Source organism: Furipterus horrens, unplaced genomic scaffold (assembly GCF_987537825.1).
Source record: "Furipterus horrens unplaced genomic scaffold, mFurHor1.1.pri manual_scaffold_11, whole genome shotgun sequence".
Classification (NCBI taxonomy): Eukaryota; Metazoa; Chordata; class Mammalia; order Chiroptera; family Furipteridae; genus Furipterus; species Furipterus horrens.
Window position 1 is genome coordinate 60640199 of NW_028327181.1, and position 17176 is coordinate 60657374.

At 34.4% G+C, this 17176-nt stretch overlaps 1 protein-coding gene across 2 annotated transcripts in view; it reads right to left on the minus strand.

The window, feature by feature from the left end:
* NSRP1 (nuclear speckle splicing regulatory protein 1) overlaps window positions 1-17176 on the minus strand; it is a 28282-nt gene that overhangs the window by 4433 nt on the left and 6673 nt on the right. For both annotated transcript variants that reach the window (XM_090292498.1, XM_090292499.1), the window contains exons 3-4: window positions 6145-6201; window positions 173-301 (exon numbers count right to left, since the gene is read on the minus strand). In XM_090292498.1, coding sequence (XP_090148624.1) covers window positions 173-301; window positions 6145-6201 — 186 coding nt within the window. The remainder of the gene's footprint in view (window positions 1-172; window positions 302-6144; window positions 6202-17176) is intronic.

Sequence of the window (17176 nt, forward strand, 5' to 3'; positions counted from 1 at the left end):
CTGTTCAAATACTAAATGAAGGGCTTCCTGGCTTTTATTATACCTGGAGCTAGGGGCACTTCACACTTCAGATACCTAAAAACTTTTTCCCGAATGATCCTCATGCTGAAATAAGATTAAGACACACAATGCAGGTCAAGGTCAAAGAAAGTTTGTATTTTCTGTTACAAACCTTTCGGTCTTTTCCCAAAAGCAATTTGGGATTACTTTCTTCCTTTTTTTTCTGCATTTCATCATAAATACTGTCATATTCATATACAGTGGAATCTTCTGCAAGGGCCTTCTGGATTTCCAGTTTGGTCTTAAAAGGAAAATTAAACATGTTTCAAAATATGAACTAGCTAACAGCACAAAAAAGCTGAAGTAATTTTCTTGAGACAAGATCATGAATCAGAAATATATCATAAAAATTATACCAGTCACATTTTTATACAAAAATATGAACATGAATTCCGAGCCTAGCTGCTTGAGTTTGAATCCTGGCGTTTACTTACTAGCTACTTTGGGGAAGTTTGTTTAATTACTTTGTGTCTCAGTTTTCCTAATCTAAAAAAAAAAATGAGTTCTACCCTCAAAGTAGTTGTGATAATTAAATAATTAAACCACTAAGAATGGAGCATCACAGAGAGTCGTCGTCGGCAGCCGTCCGTCTCGAGAGACGATGGTGTAGCTTCTTCTTAAGAGTCTATCTGCACCGCCGAGAATGGCTGTGCAGTCCGACTCGGGAGTGACACGGTATCTGTCTCCTCCCGTGTTGAATCGACATCTTGCGATGACGCTGGAGTGTCCTCTCCAGAGAAGCTGAAGCTACAGAGCCTGGGCAGGGTGATATGGAGGGTCTGCTGTTGCCCATGCAGCAGACCCCCCCTCTCTTCGCAGCTGAAGGGTCCAAGGGAAAGACGGAGTCGATACAGCTTGGGTTCAGGTGCGCCGCAGGAGTTGCCGGTGTTGACTACAACGTCAAACCGCCTTAGGGACTCCGGCTCCGGATTTTCTGTCGGGGTTACTCCCTTAGCCTTTCCCCTGAAGAGGTATGCCGCAAGGCAGCGGAGGTTTTTTGGAGTCAGAGTTTTCCTTCTCAGAGAGTAAGTGTTCAATAAACATTATTATTTATTCATTTGTACATAAATAAAATTATCCACATCTACAGGTCAGAAGGTCCAAGGTTTAACTTAGAAACATCTAACCTTGGTTTTAGATGCCTAAAGTATATTACATATTAATCTTTCATATCATTTTTAGGTAAGCTGAGTTACCAAATAAAACATTCAATTTTCAAACGGTAGGAAACACTTTTTTAAAAGCTCCCTACATAACAGAAAAATGGAGATATTTTTGTAATTAATATTTTGCAATATAAAATTCTCTGCTTTTGTTCATCATGTTTCCTCTACAAAATGTTCTTTCTCCTGCTTTCAGGCCATCAGAATCTTATCTAGAGCTTCAAGGACAGCTCAACCCCTACTTTAAAAAAAAAAAAAGTTTTCAATTACAACTGATAATATAATGATACACTGAGTTTCAAATATATAACATAGTGATATTTTATATCCTTTATGAAGTAATCATCCCAGTAAGTCTAGCACCCACCTGGAACCATGCGCAGTTATTATAGTATTACTGATTATATCCCTACGCTGTACTCTACATCCCTGTAACTATTTTTATAATCAGCAATTTGTACTTCTTAATCCCTTTCACCTTTCCCACGAATCCCCCCATGCCTCCTCTCATCTGGTGACCATCAATTTGTGGGTATTTATCCAAAGAAATCCGAAACACTAATATGAAATGACATATGCACCCCCAGCTCATCCAAGCATTATTTACAATAGCCAAAATATGGAAGCAACTTAAGTGTCCATCAATACATTAATGGATAAAAAGGATGTGGAATATTACTCAGCAGTAAAAAAAGAATATCATCTTATCATTTGCCACAACATGGATGAACATAGAGGGTATTATGATAAATGAAATAAGTCAGACTGAGAAAGAAATACCATATTTTACTTTGTGGATGCTAATAAAAACAAAATAAATGAACAAACAAAAGAGAAACAAACTCAACCCTTACCTCTTTTTTTAAATTACTGACACTATTACAATTGTCCCCCATTTCTCCTCTTTGCCCCCTCCACCCAGCCCCCACCCTGGCCTTCACCACAATGTTCTCTCTGTTCATCGGCTATGCATGTATGTTCTTTGGCTAATCTCTTCCAGTCTTCCCCACCCACTTCCCCTCTGAGACGTCAGTCTGTTCCATGCCTCTGGTTTTGTTTTTTGTTTTTTTTGGTGAAAAGAAAAAGAATTGTTTATTTAAAGGTTATACAGATTTAGATTATTGGTGGATTTCGGCCGTTATGTCTTATTTTCTTTAAAACACCACAAACACATAGTTCTGCCTCCCCCTGCCAAACCAGGCTAGTTTTAGAAAAGTCAGAGATACAGTTTCCCTACTTCCCAGACACAGTGCAGTTTTACCCGTAGCTCAGAATCATTCGAGCCTGACTGGGGACATTTTGCCTGTGTTTCAGTGCTCTCCAGCTCTTAATGCAGAACCACGTGGAGTTCCCAGCCTCCCTGTAAACTGCATGGATCTCCCCTCTCTGTAAACTGCATGGTTCTCCTCTCCAAAAAATCTCCATGCCTCTGGTTTTATTTTGTTGATCAGTTTATTTTGTTCATAACCCCTACTTAAATGAGGCCTTCTCTAAGGACCTTTACCTGCAATGATCCCTTTTTTTTGAACTCTGATGGCACATTCAGTACTGCAATATTTGCCTGATACTATTGTTTTCTAACTGTTTCATGAAGCTCAGTCTCTTGTCGTGTTTAAATGTTCCCGAGTTACACATTACACTTTTTCTTTAATTGTTACATTGCTTACCGCAATATGGAATACAAGAGGGCTTTTTTTCAATGGGGTGATATAATCATTCAAAGAACAGACCTGACATTCTCAGGTTTTTACATAGCAACAATTAGACTCTGGAATAATGTACACACTAACTTAAAAACTTTTCTGGAATATTGTTTAAGACATTTAAATTTTTTAATTTTTCTATTTTCCAACATTTACTTTAACCTCAGAATAACAATGATTCCTCCTGCCTACATGGTGAATTAGCACTGCTACTCAATCCCTAAAACCGACCTGGAGAACTCAAAGCGAAAAACATGGAATCTAAGGAATAATAACCACCACTACAATAAAAAACAAGGGAAAAGGGACACTAAGGTTGCTTTAAATTGATAACATGCTTTTATATAGTTGGGAGAGTGTCCAGAGAGCACTTGAATAGATATGTTATTAACTTCATTCTCAAAATATATAAAGCAAGAAAAAAAAAAAAACTAAACAAAAATATAAGGAAAAATAGACAAGTCCACAACCTAGTAGAGGATTTTTTTTAGTAGAGGGTTTCAACGTATGCCTCTCAGTAATTAATAGAATAGACAAAAAAAAAAAAAAAAAAAAAAAATCAGATAAATACATATGAATTAACACAACTGGCCCAGTGAAAACATACAGAATATTTTTCAAGTATAGAAAAAATAATTATAAAAACTTAACCGAACTATAAAGTTAACCTCAACACCTTTTAAAGATATGAACTAATACAATGCATGGTCTAGGAACACAAAGAAATCATTTTAGAAATTATTAACACAAAGGTAACCCTAAGGCCCTATATGTTTAGAAATTAAGTTCTAAATAACCCATGGGTCAAAAAAACAATCATAATGCAAATTAGAAAATATTGTGAATTGAATAACAAAATTACTGCTTATCAAAATTTGTGAGATGCAGCTGTATTAGTTTAGATTAAAATGCACAGCTTTAAATACATGCATTAGAAAAAAAGGCTGAAAAACAGGGATATGCACTCATCTCAAAAAGTTAGAAAAATAACAAAATGAACTCAAAGAAAGCAGAATGAAAAAAATATTAACTTGTGAAGGCAGAAATTAATGAAGTAGAAACAAACTTATAAAACATGTTTATCATTAGCTCATTAAGACCCACAGTCTGGATAATTATAAGATAAGAAAAATTACTGGTGAATCTTGCTTATAATGTAAAACTCTTCAACACTTAATACAAAAACCCTTAAATGAAATTTTGGTAAGCCAAAGAAAACAATATATAAAAAGGATAATACCTTATGTCTATTTTGGGTTGATACTATTTATGTGAAATTATAATGATTGATTTTCTAACCTTACTTTATTGGTAGAAATCCAACATTGTCATGAAGTATTATCCTTTCAAAATAGTTCATTCATTAAACAAACAATAAGAAATAAAACTTCAGATCAAAATCAGAAAGTAATTCCTTAACTTGACAAGAGTTATCTTACCAAAGACCTATAACAAATATATTTAATGATGACATATTAAAAGTTTTCTCAATGAAACAGGCAATAAGGTAATGTTGTCATCATCAGTTTTGTACACTTGAGGTTCAGACAAAAGAATAAAAAGGAAGAAAAAGTGGTATATTAGATAAATAAGTACACTATTTCTAAGAGTATTCTCTTAGATTCAGTAAATGCAATCAAACTACTATTCCTCATGTAAATAGTTAGGGATTAAAGCTAAATACAAAGCTAAAACACACAAGTGGGGAATAAGGTGAAAAATAGGTAGCACAAATGGTAGATCGAAGCACAAATGGTAGATCGAAGCAGCAGCAGGCAGGTGAGAGGTACAAGAACTGCAGTATTTCCAATTTATAAGCAAACTATGAAAACGTCCCATGAAATAGAAAAATTGAAAAAGCCAGAGTCAGCAATAAATTTACATTTGGGATTTATGCCATAAGTGAATAAGAAAAAGCAGGACAGAAATATCAAAAGAACACTAAAAAACAAGACACCTATATGACCTTCAAAAAGTTACCAGACTCTCTAGCACTAATTCCTCATCTATATAGTAAAGGAGTTGAACTTGGTAGTCTCTATCAAATTCTATTGAACTCAAAAATTTGGATTCAAACAAATCATTTATGTTAAATAATCAAGTTTTTTAAGTGATTTTTTATACCCTGCTATTAAACTAAGATATAATCTTAAAATAATAACTAAAAACACAATTCTATGCCCATTCTCCAGGGAGGCACTAAAACACAGTGGCTAAAAGTTTAGGCTCTGCAATTTCACTGCCTGTGCAGGAACACACCTCAACCACTTACTAAATATGAGACCTCATGGAAGTCACATAAATCCTTTTTGTCTTTGTTTCCTCAACTACAAAATGGGGATTATAAGAGCATCTATCTTACAGAATTGCTGTAAAAATTAAAGATCATTCTTAGAAAGTAGTTTATGCTACGATGTTTGGCATATAAAAAGTGTGTTAACAAATTTATCCTTATATCAGATTCTTCTTAGACAGGGAAAAATACGTACCAAAATTTAAAGAAAATGTGAATAGGAAAAGAATTAAAATTGAAAATAAAGCTACTTTGCCATTGTGTAATTTCATTATGTTCTGTAGCAGCTAAATCTAAGACGCACTGGTGTAGCAGGAGAAAAATTAGTAAGCCTTCAGGCTTACCTCTGTAAATAGCTGTGTCATTGTAAGGGGTAATTTATCCTTTTGAAATTTCAGATTTCTTAATCAAGACCATGAAAAGGTTTGTGAGAATTTGTAAAATAATGTATGTATATTAAAAAATGCTTGGGAATATATATAGCATTATATAAAAATGGTGCTAGCAAGTCTATTAAAAATTATCTGACATTCCCCTTTCTTGGTAGGTGGTTTTCAACTTATAAAATTGTGAAATCATTCTGGTTGTGAAGAAAAATGTTTTTGGGCAAGTAAGTCGGAATTATTAAGCCATATAATCTATTATCAGACTGCTGAGTCATTGAAATCAGAAATGGTTTTAATCTACAAAACAGCAATAAAGAGCTAATTCTTCATTCTATTTTTTCCTTAAATTTTATAAATACTGGAAATCTATGTAAATCAAGAAACATCTTAACATATTTAAAAAAACAATGGTCAAGATAAAACTATTTCTTTATACACACCTATTGTTTTGTCTCAGCACTTAAGATACAAAAACTGATATTTAAAAATGTGAGCTGAAATACTTGACCAAGTGCATTTAACTCACTTTTCTACCTTACCTGTTTCATCGCTTGCTTTTTAGCAGCTTCTCTCTGAAGGCTTTCACTCACGGAGGTCTGTAACACAGAAAAATAATATCACTATTTAATACTTCTTTTCCAAAATTCTGGTTGGCAACTGGTTTCTTATTGTTAAAATAGAATGATAATATTATAAATAAACATTATCAAGATCTTTTTCCTAAACTTTTGAAAACAAATGAATTTTCATTGCTAACTCATGAGATTAGGCTATAAACTGTAAGGGGGGAAAAAAATAGTACAGGACAAAATGAGGTAACATGGATTCTTTAGTCCCAACATCACCACTAAGTCATTCAACTTCTACAGATTCCAATTGCTTTGTGTGCTCGAATGTGTGCCTGAGTGTGTATGTGTTAGCTGGAGGTGGACTGATCCCTTCCAACACTAAAATGGTATCATCCCCAGCAACAGAAAGGACATTATTTTAATATTCATCATTAAATTTAGTATATCAAACTCTTAGTATATGTGTAAGGCTTATGGGCAGCCAAAACTATCTGAGGTTATAATCATTCAATAAATATATACTGAAACAGCTACCATATCTCATATTGTTCTAGCTCCTGAAGATATTGGAAAAACAAGAACAGTCTTTGTTCTTGAGAGATAAATGGTCTGAAAGGGAAGACAAATAACTAAAGAGATACAATAATATAAATGTGATAAGTAATATAATAAAGGGATGAAAAAGAGCTATGGGAGCACAGGGAAACAAAATGTATGAGGGATCAAACAGCCTTCCCTAAAGATGACATCAGACCTGAATCAAAAGCATTTAAGAGAAGGCAAGAGGAAAGTGATAGGAAATAGCAACCAATTTAGCATACTTAAGTAAAAATGTTTCCTTAAAAGTATAAGGCTTTGTAAACATACTAACCAACACTGACATGTATGACATGTACGCTTTAACAGGGTGAATGTTATAGTGTGTGAATTATCTTAAAAAAATAAAGCTACTAATAAATTTATTTTTAATTAAAAATACAAGCCTCAGCCCTAGAGCTATAGTTCTCTAGAGAAAATGGATAAATTCTTAGACTCATATAATCTTCCAACACTGAATTATGAAGAAAATCACTAGTAAGGAGATTGAAACAGTAATCAAAAACCTCCTCAAAAAGAAAAGTCCAGGACCAGAATTCACTGGTGAATTCTACCAAATATTCAGAGATTTAATGCCTATCTTTTTCAAATTCTCCCAAAAAATTGAAGAGGAGGAGGGAATACTTCCTAAGCAAATTTAAAAAGTCAAAATTACTCTGGTACCAAAACCAGACAAGGACAATACACAACAAAAGAAAATCACAGACGAGTATCTCAAATGAATAGAAGCAAAAATTTTCAACAAAATATTAGCAAATCAAATATATTAAAAGGATCATAGACCATGATCAAGTGGGATTTATTCCAGTAATGCAAGGATGGTTCAACATCCACAAACCAATCAATCAATATGAAACCATATTAACAAAATGAAAGATAAAAATCATATAATCATCTGAATAGAGGCAGAAAAAGCAGTTGAGGTGATACAATATCCATTTAAGATAAAACATCTCAAAAAACAGACTTAAAAAGAAAGTACCTCAAATATAATAAAGGCCATATATGACAAACCTACAGCTAGTATCATACTAAGCTTTTCCTCTACAATCAGGGAACAACACAAAGATGCCCACTATGCCACTATTTTTCAACACAGTGTTGCAAGTCCTACTAAAACAATTAGACAAGAAAAGAAATAAAAGGAAACCAAACTGGAAAGAAGTAAAACTGTCACTATTTACAGATGACATGATTTTATATATTAAAAACCCTAATGATGCCACCAAAAAACTGTTAGAAATTATAAACAAACACAGTTGCAGGATACAAATATACAAAAATCTGTTGTATTTCTATATTTTAACAAAAGTCAGAAAGAGAAATGAAAAAAATCAATCTCATTCACAAACCCAACAAAAATAATAAAATACTTAGGAATAAATTTTTTAAATGTATTTTATTAATTATGCTATTCAATTGTCCCAATTTCTCCCTTTGCCCCCTTCTACCCAGTACCCCTCTTCCATCCAGCAATCCTCCCCTTAGTTCATATCCATGGGTCGTGCATGTGTTTCTCCATTTCCTTCATTATTCTTGGCAACCCCATCTATTTTGTACCTACCAATGATGCTTCTTAATCCCTGTACCTTTTCCCCCATTCTCCCCCTTCCCCATCCCAGCTGATAACCCTTCAAATGGTCTTCATACCTATAATTCTGTTCCTACTTTGGTTGTTTAGTTTTTTTGGATTTAGTTGTTGACAGTTGTGAGTTTTTATTGTTCATAGTTTTGATCTTTTTCTTAAATAAGTTCCTTTAACATTTCATGTAATAATGGTTTGGTGCTGATGAACTCGTTTAGCTTTGTGTTGTCTGGCAAGCACTTTGTCTTCCATTCTAAATGACAGCTTTGCTGGATAGAGTAATCTAGGTTGTAGGTCCTTGCCTTTTTTTTAATCACTTTGAATACTTCTTGCCATGCCTTCTTGCCTGCAAAGTCTTTTGAGAAATCAGCTGACAGTCTTACGGGAGCTCCTTTGTAGGTAACTCTCTTTTCCTTGCTGCTTTTAAGGTTCTCTCTTTATCTTTAATCTTTGGCGTTTTAATTATGACGTGTCTTGGTGTGGTTCTCTTCGGGTCCAACTTGTTTGCGACTCTCCGTTCCTGCTGGACTTATATGTCTATTTCCTTCACCAAATTGGGGAAGTTTTCTTTCATTATTTTTTCAAATAGGTTTTCAATTTCTTGCTCTTTCTCTTCTCCTTCTGGCACCCCTATGATTCAGATGATGGCTTCCTAAACCTATTGTTGTTGTTTTTTAATTCGTTTTTCTTCCTGCTGTTCTGGTGGTATGCTTTTTCCTTCCTTATGTTCCAAATCATTGTTTGATTTTTGGGTTCCTCCCCTCCACTGACGGTTCCCTGTAAATTTTTCTTTATTTCATTTAGTGTAACCTTCATTTCTTTCCTTATGTTTTTGCCATACTCATAGAGTTCTTTGAGCATCCTGATCACCAACGTTTTGAACTCTGCATCTGATAGGTTATCTCCATTTCATTTAGTTCTTTTTCTGGAGTTTTGTTCTGTTCTTTCATTTGGGCCATAGTCCTTTGTTTCCTCAATTTGGCAGCCTCCCTGTGTTTGTACCTGTGTATTAGGTAGAGCTGCTTTGACTCCCTCTAAAGGGCATCTGTAAATTGTGTGGGGCAGAGCCTTTGGTAATCGCCAGGGAAGGGCTACCTGCTTCACTGCTTTGTGGCTCTGTGTGTGTGGAGGACTCAGAAAGAGGACAATGCCCTTGCCTGGTTTCTGGAAGTTTGCTGGGCACTCGCCCTATTTCCAGTCACTTCACCCAATTCCTGTATGCGACTGGTGCCCTTCCAGCTTTCCCTCGTGGTGAATCCCAGAGTGGGTAGATTTGCATACTTTCTAAGTCCATCCACACCTTTTAAACAAACTCTTCTGAAAATCCTGCAGTTTCTTCTGCCACCCCAGCCTCCACAGGTATTACAGTCCGAAGTTATGGTGATTTATGCTCCCAGCCCTAGAACCCTGGGTTGTGCAGTCTAGCCTGGGGCTAGAATCACTTGCTCCCAAAGTATCCCTCCCAATTTTTATCCACCACATGTGAACGTGGGACTGCCACTGCCGCCTCTCTATGTCACACCATGTTTCCACCCTTCTCCACCTGGTCCATCACTCCTACCCATCTGGCTGAATGTTGTGTCTTTAAATCCTTGGTTGTCAGACCTCCATACAGTTCAATTTTCTGATGGTTCTGATTGTTATTTGCTTTGAGAAGTAATTGTAATTCTCTCTGTGGTTGTGCAAGGAGGCAAAGCATGTCTACCTATGACTCTACCTTGACTGGAAGTCCCCTAGGAATTTAACCATAGAGGTGAAAGACCTGTACAATGAAAAGTGTCAGGCATTGTTGTAAGAAATTGAAGACACAAGGAAATGGAAAGATATTCTGTGTTCATGAACTTGGAGAATAAATATTATTAAAATGTCCACATTACCTAAAGCAACCTACAGTTTCAGTGCAACACCTATCAAAATCCCAACAACATTTTTCACACAAACAGAATGACAACAAAAAAAAATCCTAAGAACTACAAAGACCCCAAGTAGCCAAAGCAGTACTGAGAAAAAGGGAGAAAAAAAAACAAAAACAAAAACAGAGGTAGCACACTCCCTGACTTTGAACTATATACTACATAGTTATCATAACTCAAACAGTATGGTATTGGCAGGAAAACACACAAGGATCAAATGAACAGAATCAGAGCCCAGAAATAAACCTACTCATATATGGACAACTAATTTACAACAAAGAGCCAAGAATGTACAATGAAGAAAGAAAAGTCTCCTCGACATATGGTGTTGGGAAAACTGGACAGCCATGTGCAAAAGAATGAAACTACACCACTATCTTACACCAAACATAAAAATGAACTCAAAATGGATTAAAGACTTGAATATAAGACTTGAAACCATAATATACATGAAAAAAAAAACATAGGCAGTAAGCTCCCTGACATTGGTCTTAGCCATGTTTTTGTGGATCACACTCCAATGGCATGGGCAACAAAACCAAAAATAAACAAATGGGGCTACATTCAACTACAAAGCTTGGGTACAGCAAAGGGAACTATCAACAAAATGAAAAGGCAACCTACCGAATGAAAAAAGGTATCTGTAAATCATACATATGATAAGGGGTTAATAGTCAAGATACATAAAGAACTCATACATCTTAACCACACATACACACATAAAACCTAATTAAAAATGGGCAGAAAAATCTGAACATTTTTCCAAAGACATACAGATGACCAAAAGGCTCATGAAAAGGTGCCCAAAATCACTACTTATTAGGGAAATACAATTCAAAACAATGATATATCACTTTACATCCGTTAGAATGGCTATCAAAATTACAAGGAACAGCAAGATAAAAAAATGTTGGAGAGGATGTGGAGAAAAGGAAAATATCGTACATTGTCAATGAATGTAAGTATAGCCACTATGGAAAACAGTATGGAGGTTTCTCAAAAAATTAAGAATAGAACTAACATATGAGTCAGTTATTCCGCTTCTGGGTTTTACACAAAGAATACAAATACTAATTTGAAAAGATACATGCATACCTATGTTCATTGCAGCATTATTTTACAATAGTCAAGACATGAAAACAAACTAAGAGTCCACTGATGGATTAATGGATAAAGTAGATGATACATATGTATATACACACAGTCAAACACTACTCAGCCATAAAAGCAGGAGAAATCCTGCCATTTGCGATGACATGGATGTACCTTGAGGGTATTATGCTACCTGAAACCTATATGGTGTTATAAAGCAATGTCTTTACCTCAATTAAAAATCTTTTTTTCTTTTAAGGTATTGAAGTATAAGTGCACATACCTTTCACATATCAATTGGCAAAATCAGTCATATGTCCTCAATTAACTAACGATAAAGTAGAAAATATAATCTCTAATCGAGCAGCCATGTGCCCAGCTTAAATTATTACTACAGAAGGGAGGAATAAATTTGTTGACTTAGCCGCCTTCACCATAGGGACCATAAAAAAAGTAACAAGACTAAGAGATTTTCAATATCTAAAACCAACAATGGATTAACATCTAAAATATATAAGGAACTCTTACAAGGCAAAAAGAGAGAAAATACAACAGAAAACAGGGCAGTAGATATGAGAAATTTATAGGAAAGTACTAAGGAATGCCTAACCAATATATATTCAACTTCATTAATCATCAGTGAATTGCAAAGTAAACCAACTAATGGAAAATATCAAGTGCGGGAGAGATGAAGAAACAATGACCACCAAGACTATGTAAACTGGTATAATCAATCCAGAAAGCAATTTGCCAGTACTTAGTGATATACTATATCTATATGCTTCCTGATCCAAAAATCCAACTCCTGGATATATACCCCCAAAAGAAACTCTTTGGTTTCCATTTGGTTTTTATTGGGACATGTACTAGAATGTTGTGATAGCAGGGAACTGAAGGTAACCAAAATGTTTATCTCAGGGAATGGGATAAAATACCATAGACACACACGCTGTAGTCAGAATCAACTAGGTATGTGCAATGTAATGTAGTACTGACTGAAAAAAAATGAGATCTGTTAACAATGGTATCTATATATAAAATGTATGTGCTCAAAACACAATACAAGAGTATACATACATATTCAAGCATATATCCCAAACTCATCAGAGTGTATTTAAAGAAAAATAGGGTAGAAAATCAGGGATAAAGAGGAAAACTAATAAAACAAGAGACTTGTGCAGGCTAATAACATGAGTGTGCCTTGAAATGAGAAGTATGGCTAACAATTCTGTTATATTTCAAAAAAGTTTACTACACACATAGCTATACTTTCCATTGTCAAAGAGACATCATAGTTCCAGAAAGAAGACACAGACACACAAACACAGAAAGATGTGAAAAATGTCAAGAAAGCCCTGAATGGTGTGGCTCAGTGGGTTGGGCATCATCCAGCAGACTGAAAGGTCACCAGTTCGATTCCTAGTCAGGACACATGCCTGGGTTGCAGGTCACGTTCCCATTACGGAGTGTGCAAGAGGTAACCAATCCATGTTTCTCTCACATGTCGATGTTTCTATCCTCCTGTTTCCATCCTCCTCTTTCTCCCTCTCCCTAAAAATAAAATCTTTAAAAAAAGTCATGAAGGATGCAGTTCTGAAATAACATTCTTATCTGTTTTGTGTGACAGTTTGTGATGAAAAAACAAAGCAAAAAGTGGAAGCAGCATGAAAGGAATATAAAAAGGAGGGTAATTGTGGGCTGCTCATAAGGAAAACAGTTCTTTAACATTCACACACAGTGTAAGATACAGATGAAAGGAAAAAACTCAGAACATTGTTCTCAATATCCCGTATCAGTCAAAAATAGTAAAAAAAGATTTTATAAGATTTAGTGAAAACATATTTACTATCAAGAAAACTATAGTTTATTCCACTTAGAAACCCAAACTTGATTTCCAAAAAAGAACATCAACCATGCAGGTAGTAACTAGTGCACTTATAATCAACAGTCGAAGGTCTTATATTCCTCTCCACACTGGCCAAATTTTAATGAAATATACTTGGTAATGTATTTTTTTCAAAAGACAAGCAACAGTTTGGCACCTAATATATAATCACAATGACCAAGTCAGGTGTGCGAAGTCCTCAGTACAGACTTTATTAGAGTTCAGTTATAAATACACAATCTCTTGACATTGAAGATATAGTTCTTGAAGATAAAGTCCAAAGGCAGGAAATGAATCTCCTCCCAAATGCTGCTTCTTATCTTTAAAGTAAACTCAAATTATTACTAAACTAATATTGTAATTTTGTTTCAGAAAGTGATCTGATCTATTTTATTTTCAGTTTTTGATAAATCCAAGAATGAGATGGAGGATTATTGCTTTCTGTCTGACTACACACACTGAAACATAAAAATAAAGGAAAACTTTTTAAAAATGATTTTTTTATATTTTGAGAGTATGTTTATTAAAGCTGGGGACAGTGAAACAAGGAAGGGTTTAGGATAGAAGCAGCAACAGGAGAGAAACTATGTGGGGCTGCTTTGGCTCTCTAGGAATGTTAATGGAAAAAAGCAAGCCAAGGCGGGGCTGCTGTCAGCTCCCTGCAGAGTCAGAGAAAAGGGGGCCTTGAGGACAAGGTCAAGAGGTTAGCCCAGGATGAGCTGCCACTGCCCATTGCTCCCCTGGTTGCAAGTATCCTGGGGAAACTTACAGTTTTGGAGATGCACACCTGTCGGGAAAGGAGGGGAAGAAAAGGCATGGGTAAGTTCCTGGGAGGAGCGCACACCTTAATGATTTTTATGGTAAAGTTAGACTAGGCAACACCAAAGCCTGTCAGTATATGAGAAAAATGTATGGTATTGGAAAAGTAGAAAGCTAATTTTGTTACGTAACAGCAAATTTGAAGTTAGAGTCTTACTAGCGTCTAATCAGAAATTGTTAAAAATGATGAGCAACTGGGTGCAATGAGATTGTATACAAATCAAATAAAATATAATTCAAAAATATAATTATGGTCATTACTGCCTTCTTTATGACATTTTTCTTTATTTTTTAAGGGAAACTAAATTTATTTATAGAAGCTGTTCCTGATGCAAGAACTAAAACAGGCATTTCTAATGTAAAGTATATGGTAAAAAAAACTTCGATCATTTCTTTCAATATTTGTGCTTTGAGGTTGTCTCACCTTTTACTCCCTTTCTCACACCAAACCTGCTCCACCCCCATTCCTTCCCAAAATATAGTAAGTGGCAATTCTTTATGGAATTTTTCTAATGTTTCTTAGCTAAGGGCCACAACAAAATGGAGACTATAAGTCTATTAAAAAGTCACAAAGAAGTCAAGCTACCAAATATGAGTGTCAAACATGGAGTGGAATGGAGATAGCACAAGAAACTTTCAAATGACTAATGATTAATGATGACAGTTATTGCACATAAAGAGGATATTTTTATTGTAGCAACACAGTTACCATTTGTTATACTTCTCTGTGCTATGCACTGTAAGATATACTATCTCATCTTTAAAATAAACTTTTATTAGATATCATTTTTTAAAAAATATAGAACTGAAACAGAATTCTAAAATATAAAGGGAAAAGTAATTTATAACAGAATAATATACACTGTATTTGAATATGTAAAAAGCACAACCATTTCTGAAAACAGTAAGTTCTCAAATTCTTCTATCATGTATTGCAGAATCACTGTTATCACCATTAAGGCTAAAAACACAAATGCTGACTGCAGAAATGGTAACTCAAATACCACAAATGACACTGGTAACAGTGACCCATTTTTCTTAGATGGTTAACTCTTGGTAAAGTTCTAAACACTAGATATAATCTTCCCTCAAGCTACAAGACAGTCAAATTAGGGGAAAATTTAGCCTGTATTTTGCCATGCAAAAACAATTTTTAAAAGTATTTTAAATTGTATTTTATTAAAAATACTTTTATTTAATACAAATAAAATGTGCAAAACATATTTTGAGTTTATGCGTAAACAGAACTTACATCCTAGGCTCATAAAATTATAAATATATTTTCACCTATATGCATGTTCAGAAGGATTTTGCCTAGATGGGGGTCATGAGAATGCAGAATATCTACCATGTGTGCCCCATATCCCAAACTGGTGTCAATACTCATTCTCAGTAACTGTTAATAACCAAAAGCCGTTCCACAAATCTCTTAATGGCCCTCTTGAAATGGTAACACCCCCACTGAAAACTCAGGATGAGATTGTTCAAAAACTGGACAACAGAATATCCATTTTGTTGAAAATTAATAGCCCCATCTCCCCAAAATATTCCTAAGACACTGGATGAGAGTTGTTATCATTTCACATGATAAAAACCATGTCTCTTTTGAAGTTTGTCTGATCTTTGCTAGTTCCCTAACTAACCCTTTTGCTTCTGAAATCCAATCTCTCAAACTTAAAATTCCATTATAAACAAACTACCTCTCAGAGGGAGTACATTATAATGTTTAAAAGCATGGACTCTGGAATTAGGCAGATGTTCTGGGTTCAAAATCTACCTCTACTACTTAAGCAATCTGTGTAATACAGGCCAATTTATTTAATTTCCTGATACCTTCCTTTCCTTAGCTGTAAAATCTCTCCTTTTCTTTTACCTTCTTCCCTTTTAGCTTAAACATGTACAAAAATCTCTATTTTAATAAAACACAACAATAAGGAAAATTCTACCAACTCTACCATTACTCCTTCAAACTATCATCTCCTTTTCTCAAGTCCCTGTCAAACTCTTTCAAAATAAGACCATGAATTATAAATGATCAGATAATAGAATAAAGGAGATAAAAGGGAAGACTACAGAGTTTTTCCCCTAAGAAAACATTAAGAACCAAGACACCATTAGAGCCAATAAATAAATTAGAAACAGCAAATAACAGAAAAGATATAACTGAAATACTGATAATCATGGTTACTTCAGAAAAAAGAGACAAATATTGAGTAATTTCCCCAAATATCTGTTTTACTATTTCATCCTACCTAGGTCTATTTGTTCTTGGTCCTTGTAATTTTCTAAGTTAACATGTAATTCACTTATCTGTTAGGCTCTTCCTTCCACTAGTATGTAAGTTCCACAAGGGCAGTAGCTTTGCTTTGACTGGCACAGAGCAGGGAATCAATAAGTATTTACTGAACAAACTAATGAATAAATGCATGATACAGAAGGCAAAGATAATCCTCTAATATGATAACCCAGGAAATGGCTCAGAAAAAGTATTATGATACAATGACAAATTTCTATGAAGGAAAAGTTAAATATTTAGCTTAAAAGCTCTAATAGATGTAACTTAAAAGATATAAAAATCAACTTAAAGGATATAAAGAAGATACCAGTTGTACAAGCGAATTTTAAAAAGTTATCTAGAAGTAGGAGTTTTAAAACTACAGTATTGTACTTCCTCATAAGAATATTCAGTGCCAGGGAAAATGACTAATGTCTACAAGGTTTTAAAATAAGTTGTTTCTCTAAAAATACTACACTTATTCAAGTAGATATTTAGGTAATAAAAGCAACAGGCAATCATTCCTAAAAAAATCAATAACTTTGGAAAAACCGCTCAACAATGAAATTAAGCCAGAGATCTCAAAAACAGAAAAAAGCACTGGTAAAAGAACTTGAGTGCAACAAATAAAATTAAATAAAAAACCAACTCTTACAAGAATGCAAGGATGATTTAACTTCAAAAATTAATGTAAATTCACATTACTAGATACTAAAAATATTAAAATTTAATATTATGATAAAAAATTCTTAGTAAACTAGAAATAGTAGCAAAACGTTACAACAAACATTGCACTTAATTGCGAAACTTTATTAAGCAACTCCCATTAGTCAGGA